The 8,846-nt window shown below is 40.5% G+C and overlaps 1 protein-coding gene across 5 annotated transcripts in view; it reads right to left on the reverse strand.

Moving 5' to 3' along the window:
- ANO10 (anoctamin 10) overlaps positions 1-8,846 on the reverse strand; it is a 262,801-nt gene that overhangs the window by 202,519 nt on the left and 51,436 nt on the right. For all 5 annotated transcript variants that reach the window (XM_011950982.1, XM_011950978.1, XM_011950981.1 and 2 more), the window contains 2 exons: positions 7,952-8,134; positions 1,726-1,917 (listed from right to left, as the gene is read on the reverse strand). In XM_011950982.1, coding sequence (XP_011806372.1) covers positions 1,726-1,917; positions 7,952-8,134 — 375 coding nt within the window. The remainder of the gene's footprint in view (positions 1-1,725; positions 1,918-7,951; positions 8,135-8,846) is intronic.

The raw sequence follows: 8,846 nt of genomic DNA on the forward strand, positions 1-8,846 counted from the left end.
TCTCGCTCTGTCGCCCAGGCTGGAGTGCAGTGGCGCGATCTCGGCTCACTGCTAGCTCCGCCTCCCGGGTTTACGCCATTCTCCTGCCTCAGCCTCCCAAGTAGCTGGGATTATAAGTGCCTGCCACCAGGCCCAGCTAATTTTTTGTATTTTTAGTAGAGATGGGGTTTCACCATGTTGGCCAGGCTGGTCTTGAACTCCTGACCTCGTGATCTGCCTGCTTTGGCCTCCCAAAGTGCTGGGATTACAGGCGTGAGCCACAGCACCCAGCTGATAATTTATTTTATTCTATTTTCCAGTTTCTGATTATTTCCTCTCTCTCTTCCATTCTGCTGTTGCACTCATTCAGTGTGCTTTTTATTTCAGTTATGGTATTTGTCACTTCTAAAATATCAATGTGATTCTCTTTTATATCTTCCGTCTCTTTGCTGAGACACCCACATCTAAAAGGGGTCTGTTTTTTCATTTGTTTCAGAGATGGTCATAATTATTCACTGAAACTTTTATATAAGGCTGTTTTAAAATCTCTAATATTTCTAACCTGTGTCATCTTGGTAGTGGCATCTGCTGACTGTCTTTTCTCATTAAGCTTGATTTCTTCCTGGTTCTTTCTATGATGAGTGATTTTTCTTTTTCTTTTTTCTTTTTCTTTTTTTTTTTTTTTTGAGATGGAGTGTCACTCTGTCACCCAAGCTGGAGTGCAATGGTGCGGTCTCAGCTCACTGCAACCTCTTCCTCTTGGGTTCAAGTGATTCTTCTGCCTCAGCCTCCTGAGTAGCTGGGATTACAGGCACCCAGCAGCATGCCTGGCTAATTTTTGTATTTTTAGTAGAGATGGGGTTTCACCATGTTGGCCAGGCTGGTCTCAAACTCCTAACCTCAGGTGATCCGCCTGCCTCAACCTCCCAAAGTGCTGGGATTACAGGTGTGAGCCACCACACCCAGGCTGATCAGTGATTTTTTAAATAGAAACCTGGACATGTTAGGATAAGATTCTAAATCTTATTTAAACCTTCTGTTTTAGTTGATTTCTCTGACACCATTCCAGAAAGGGAAGAGGGGATAACGCCTTATTACTATCAGGTAGAGGTAGAAGTCCAGGTTCCCCATGTAGAAACTACTGGCACCCAGGGGGGATTCCTCATTATTGCTGGACAAGGATGGGTGCTCTAGCTTCCCACTAGACCTCTACTGATTCTTCCTTCAGGGAGAGAAGGACAGGTGCCTCACATATGTTCTCATGTGGCCTCCACTGTGCAGGGTTGTGGTGAAACTCCTTATCTTCCACTAGGCTTCCTCTGAGACCACCCCAGGACTAGAAAACCAGACTAGCAGAAACTAAAAAAGGAGTCTATTACTGCCAGATAGGAGCAGAAGTCTAGGCTCCCCATGTGGCTTCCACTGACACTGTAGCAGGGAGGGTCTCATTAATACTGGCTGAGATGAAGTCTCAGCTGGCTACTTTCCTAGAAGATTGTCAGAGTTTCACATCTAAAAGGCGTCTTAGAAATTATATTTACCTCCCCCAATCCCCAATTTTAAAAACAAGAAAAGTGAAGCTAGACAAAGTTAATGGTTATCTAAGGCCACACAGCTAGTTTGTAGCAAAACAAACTCAGTTTTCCTAAATCTCTCTGTAGGGCTTACTTTTTAAATTTTTTCTCCCTGTCAGAACACCTCATATTTTTATTTTTTAAAGGAATAATTATTTTCTCAAACAATTACCTGCCACACACCAATATTGGCTGAAGGTTCTGAGAATGGACGTTTGAAGACCCTGCACATTTTTAAGGCATCTGAATTGACTTCAGTGAAGTTATTTAACACAGCAAAGGCAGCTGCTAATGGGTAAACACAGGAGAAAAGGCTCACATAACCAAACTGCAGGAATAACTCCAAGTAATCATCAAAGGTGCCCTGAAAATATAAACAAGCATGCATTATTTTAATATCATATAATAGGAATATCTTTTTGCAATACTCTTCAAAGCCGTGGCCTCTAACTATTCAAAAAAACCTCAAAGAGTTTCCCCACCACACACCAGTGTTTCTCCAACTTCTGACACCCTCAGGCTTCATGATCATCCCACACACACGCAATAATAATTTCAGTTTAAGAAAAGTATTCATCACAATTTTTTTTTTTTTTTTTTTTTTTGAGACGGAGTCTCGCTCTGTCGCCCAGGCTGGAGTGCAGTGGCGCGATCTCGGCTCACTGCTAGCTCCGCCTCCCGGGTTTACGCCATTCTCCTGCCTCAGCCTCCCGAGTAGCTGGGACTACAGGCGCCCGCCATCTCGCCTGGCTAGTTTTTTTTGTATTTTTTAGTAGAGACGGGGGTCTCACCGTGTAGACCAGGATGGTCTCGATCTGCTGACCTCGTGACACCCGTCTCGGCCTCCCAAAGTGCTGGGATTACAGGCTTGAGCCACCGCGCCCGGCATTCATCACAATATTTTATAGCAATCATAAGCATTAATGTTTTTAAATTAATAAACATTATTATTATTGCATCTCTGAACCAGTCTTTCACTAAGATACGCATATTAGGTTCAGTGTTAGTGTAAGTCGGAGTCCACTTCCAGTCAGATTTTCTTATTTTATATTTTACTAAATAGAAAATCTCAAACATAACAATAGGGTATTGGGAATGGCAAAAGGTGCTTCTTCCAGATGTTCTGGATATCTGAATCAAGTATGAACCCACAGATTCTGAGTCTCACTGGCTGTTTTCGAGGTTCACCAGAAAGTACCACTATACACATAAACCTCAGAACTGGCAGGTTAAATGCTCAGCTTGGGATTCAAAGGTGAGCAGTTTCTAAATAACTTGATTGGTTGCCTTTGGCTCTAGATAGTATGTTCTTATGTTGTGTTGCAGCATCTAGTTATGGTTCTTAAATATACCCAGTGACATTGCATCAATCTCTTTCTCTGAAGGATGAAGAAATCAAGAGTTGGGAAAGAGTAAAAATCTTAGCAATCGAGCCATATTTACCACATTCAGTCTTAAGAAATCCTGATACCCTATGCTCAGCATTCAAAATTGCACTGTTTCAGGCTGTAAAGATCAAGCCTATGCAGAGATGTGCAGGCAGTTTTTCTCAGGTGCGCTATTGGGAAGCCTCTGGAAATCATGCAAAGGCCTTCTTGGAGTTATTAGTGTATAGCACCCAGGGAGTCCTTTCCAAACACAGCAGTGTGCTCCACACTCTGTGTTTCCCCACACTCTGTGTTGCCATCTCTCCGGGTGATTCTGATGATAGGTACACGTTAACATTGTAGCAGTACCTTTTACACTTCTGAGTGCTTTTGAGCCAATAAATTTAGCAAACCAGGGACATAATCCAACAGCAAGAAGGAAAAAAATGAAAATTTAACAAAGAAAACACATACACACACTAAGAATATATTAACCAAGACACAATCTACCCTATTCTCTCTTTTTGTTGGACCATGCTACCAACACTCAGCTGGGAAGTTTTAAACTGATAAAATGTTATTTACTAAAAACACAGAACAAACATAACACACAATGGTGAGAAGATAAAAAAAAAATCAGAAATAAGATAAAGATTCCTGTAATAATTACTTCTATTCAAATTATACTGAACATAGTAGTAAGCCTAGTAGATAATAAAAAGGGTAAAGACTGAACGAAGAAAGAAAATGGTCATTATTTACAGCTCAAATTACTGACTATGTAGAAAATCCAACAAAATCTATAGAAAATATTTTGGAAATAACAGGAGAGTTCAGCAAAATTGTGGGTAAAAGATATAAAAATTAACAGCATTCCCATATGCCAGCAACAAACAATTAGAAATTGTATTTTTAAAGAGATACTATTTATAAAAAGGAAAAGGAAAGTCTCAAAAGTATTGACCCACAGATAACTTATTCATTATAAAATGAAGAAAAAAAAAAACACTTGTGCAGTCTGCCTTTTACCAAGCCAATTAAATGATCAAACAAGGTGACCCCACAAAATGGGCAACCAGACATCAATGCCTCCTGATGGGGTGCAATGGTGGTATACTTCCAAAATCATTTAACTCAAATCTTATGAGAAGTAAGACCAAACAATAGATTTACAAAAGCCAATTCCTTGAAAAACGCGAAGGAGGTTGCTGTAGAGCTGTAATTTTCAAGCTTTTTTGGTCTTAAGAGCCCTAAACTCTTAAAAATTACTGAGGACATTGAAGACATTCTGTTCGGCCAGGCACGGTGGCTCACGCCTGTAATCCCAGCATTTTGGGAGGCCAAGGCAGGTGGATAACGAGGTCAGGAGATTGAGACCATCCTGGCTAACACGGTGAAATCCTGTCTCTACTAAAAACTACAACAAATTAGCTGGGCATGGCGGGCACCTGTAGTCCCAGGTACTCGGGAGCATACTGGGTACACTGTACCCAGGTACAGTGAGCCGAGATCGCGCCACTGTACTTCAACCTGGGCGACAGAGTGAGACTCTGTCTCAAAAAAAAAAAAAAAAAAAAAAGACATTTTGTTTATGTGAGTTTATCTACTTGATGCTTTGATGCTTACTATATTATTAATTAAAACTGAGAAATTAGGCCAGGCATGGTGGCTCATCCCAACACTTTGGGAGGCCAAGGTGGGAGAACTGCTTAAATCCAGGAGTTCAAGACCAGCCTGGGCAACACAGTGAGAGCCCATCTCTACAAAAAATACAAAAATGGTGCATGCCTATAGTCCCAGATACTCAGGAGGCTGAGGTAGAAGGATTGCTTGAGCCTGGGAGGTTGAGGTTGCAGTGAGCCACTATTGCCACCACTGCCCTCCAACCTGGGTGACAAAGTGAGACCCTGTTTCATAAGAAAAAAAAAAAAAAACTGAGAAATTTTAAAGATATTCCATTAATTCATTTAAACAATAACATATTAACATAAATGTCTTTGAAAAATAATTACATTTCAAAAAATGTTAATGCAGACTGGCACTTTTTACATTTTTCACAAACTTCTGTAATGTATCATTTAGTAGAAGGCAGTTCATTTACTGTGCAGCAATATGATGTTCTACTTGGAACAGTCATCATGAAAATTCAGCCTCACCCAGCTATGCAGCTGGATATGAGCGGGCAGTTCACAGGAAAAGGACAGCAGAGGACACTGAAGATCTAGGAAGCAACACAGCCTTAGTCCTGGGCTGGTGGAGCAGCAGTCAGGAGACCCAGGGGATTACCACGGGTGGGAATATTACAGAGAATTTCTTTTTATATATTGACTCTATCCTGCATTTTCTAAGTTTTCTATAGTGAGTGAGAAAGTATTACTCTTATAATAATGTTTTTAAAGTTTCAGCCAAATTGCTTTTTCCCAAAGCTTGGTAACATTATTTTAGACTCATATATAACAGTCAGGATGAGATTACAGAAAATACAATTCTAAATTTATTGATTTCAATTAGGAGGAAAATGAACCCAGAAGAAAGGATTCATGCATAGGAAACCATCATCCAGAATAAATGTCACCCAAAAGTATCCCCACCTCCAAATACATGGAGAGAACTGAAATGGCAAATATCCAATGTCACTCCAGTGGAGATAGCGAAAAAGAAACCTATAAGAGATGAGGAGTGGGAAATGGCCAGATCATGCAAAACTCTGCAGGCCCAAAAGGAGTGGCACTGTAAAGCCTAGAGTTCACTCACAGACCCAGGGCCTGAGAGAAATCAATATATTATTTCCTTTACTTCACATCAGAGAGCCTATGGTGTGTAACGGAAATATTCTGAATTGGCAAGGCAAAGTCTTGAACCTTCTTTCTGATTTAGTCACCAAATGATTAATGACATAGAGCTTCATTCGCTTCTTTTTGACATGGGAATAGCCATGCCTCCCTCACCTTCCTTCATAAAGGTTTTATCAGATACCTTGAAATGTCAAAAGAGGTAAGATCTGAGATTTTGGCAGTGTCCCATCACTGGCATACAGTTCTTAGATAAATTAGAATTGCTCAGATGAGGACTATACTAAAAACCATTCATTGAGTCAGGGGCAAAGCAGGAGAAACCCATCTTGAGAAGATTATGAATTGTGTTTTGGGTACTTCAGGAGATAATGTTGTTTGCCCAAACGATTTTGGAGAAAAAGAAGAGCTGAAAGCAGATTCTAATTGATTATAGAAAGAGAAGTAGGAAACTAGAGACAACAATATGGAGAATTACTACAGAAAACTGTGAAAGGGAGGACAGGACAAAAATAGCAGAAGACGTGAAGAGTTTGCTTAGTTCAAAATAGGCAAGTTGCTGACTTGGTGGAGCAGTTAGAAGGAGAAGAAGGAGATACAAGAGTACCAGGTGATGGCTGGTGACAGGAGGCCTCCAAAGACGAGGGGGGATGGAATGAGAGTACTGGGGACGGACTGCTGCTGCAGTTTCCATAAGAGAGTGAAGAAAGGAAAATAAATGTGGCCAAGAATACCACCCCCAAGCATAGGCAAGGATAGGATCTTGACATAATGGGAACTTTTATCCTACAGTAAAATGATATAATTTAACTTTTATCCCATAGTAAGCTAGCACTCAATCAATCCAGAAAGGACAGCTCCACACTTACGCCCACGTGCTCTTTCTCTTTAATTCTTCCTCTGGAGAGAGAGTAGGTGTGTGTCTTTTCTCTATGCTTCATATATAAATATAAACAATGTTACTGTTCAAAGTGTACTATGTGTTTATACTTTGAATAATCTCCCTCAAACACAGCAATGATAGAAGGGGCTAGGATCTGTATCCTATCAGGAGGAGGACAAAGAGCATGCTCTCCCCTGGAGTGTAACTGGAACCAGGCTTGCTGAGCAAAACCAGGGGTTGGGACCATGCTCCCTGCCCTTCAAAGGAGGCTTTAAAAAAGCCATAACTGCTGCCTGGTAACTACAGCTATGCCAACAGCATGCTACCTACTGGCTCTGTGACCAGATCTATAAAATCCTCATCAACACCACAAGATGGGAGCTCTGGGCTACAAACACCTGGTTCTGGATGAGGGGCTTGCAGGCTCCGTGGGGGCAACTGCAAAAAATAAGGCAGAAGTGAGCAGAGAGAAAAGGACAAAGTCCTACTCAACATGAACATACAAACTGAAATTCCTAAGCATGTGAGAAAAATTATGAAAGTCAGTCAAGATACTCAATAATCAGGAGATAAACTCATTCAAGATGAAAAATAAGACTATGAAAGTTTCACAATAATGGGCTTTTAGTAAATGATCCACTAAAGGATCTATTTCACCAGAAGGAATACTGTAGCAACAAGGAAGGTGCAGGATGTTAAGAAACAATGGCCTTAAAAAATGTGAAATATAGAAACAGTGAATGTAGTCAGAGCTCAATAAAAGTTGGTTGAACACATAGTTAGATTTTATGAGCTAGACCTTTCTTTCAAATATTAAAAGTGTAAAGCTCTAATGATCTGCTTGCAGTTCCTAAAAATAATTCAGCAAGTCTCTGTCTTAAAGGAACTGTTTTATATTTATACAATAGCAGTAACGTAAACCAAAATTCAATCTTCAGATTGGCATTCTATTGTTCATCAATGGGCCTCTATCTTTTGCTTGTGTGGCCATCATTTTCCATGAGTTTGACGTGTCAAGAGTGAGCAATGCTACTACCTCTTCAGGGACCATCTCTCCCGTTCTGTCATCTCTGGGGCAACTATTTCTACCCTGCTCTCCGCAAAGCAAAGTAGTCATGTAATTCTCCAAATTTGCCCTTTGGTGTCATTAGGCGTAACTTTAGATTTCAGACAGCAGTGCTTCAATGCACAATTCTATCCTTTTCACTTTAAAGTGGTTCATGATGAGGAGACTGACTGGAAAGCATTTCTAGAATAGCCACATCTGAGATCATGAATGTGTAACGTTTGTTGAACTAGGTGCATGGCTACTATTCACTTTCAGTAAATGTTTAATTCAGCAATATTTCAACTTACCAAATAAGTTCCCATTTCTTTTTCCAGGATGACTTGTTCATGCAATGTAGCATCAATGTCTGCCTTTAAAGCCTGCATCTTCCTCTTCACCCGCACACCATGCTTCCTTTGGAGCCAATAAGGAAGAAGAGATTCCACAATTTGGTTGAGGATCTGGGAGGTAATCAGGAGAGTGGCCAAGCTCTAAAGAGAAGGACACAAATCATATTTTGGGAATATAGCTTAATAAAATATAGCATTTATATAAATTATATATAAATATATAAAATTATATAGAAATTAATAAAACTATAGCATCTATAACATAAACACAATTATGCAACAAATAAAATGGAATCTTCAACAAATAGCATACTATTGTGTTATAAAAACTAGTATTAGAAAAGCTAGGTGTTAGAATGGTGTTCCCAATATATGGTTTTTCATATGAAAGACCAAGATTAAAAGATAAATAAGACTTCTTTGTGATCTGTGTATTCATCTCACAGACTTACACCTTTCTCCTCATGAAGACATTCGCTAAAACTGTTCTCGTGGAATTTGCAAACTGATATTTGGGAGCCCAGTGAGGGCTATGGTGAAAAAGGAAATATCGTCAGATAAAAAGTGGAAAGAGCTTCTGTTAAGAGTACCCTGTGGTGGCAAGATGGCCGAATAGGAACAGCTCCAGTCTCCAACTCCCAGCACGAGCGACACAGAAGACTGGTAATTTCTGCATTTTCAACTGAGGTACTGGGGTCATCTCACTAGGGAGTGCCGGACAATTGGTGCTGGTCAGCTGCTGCAGCGCGACCAGCGAGAGCTGAAGCAGGGCGAGGCATCGCCTCACCTGGGAAGCGCAAGGGGGAAGGGAATCCCTTTTCCTAGCCACGGGAACTGAGACACACAACACCTG

Source organism: Colobus angolensis, unplaced genomic scaffold, assembly GCF_000951035.1.
Source record: "Colobus angolensis palliatus isolate OR3802 unplaced genomic scaffold, Cang.pa_1.0 Scaffold311, whole genome shotgun sequence".
Classification (NCBI taxonomy): Eukaryota; Metazoa; Chordata; class Mammalia; order Primates; family Cercopithecidae; genus Colobus; species Colobus angolensis.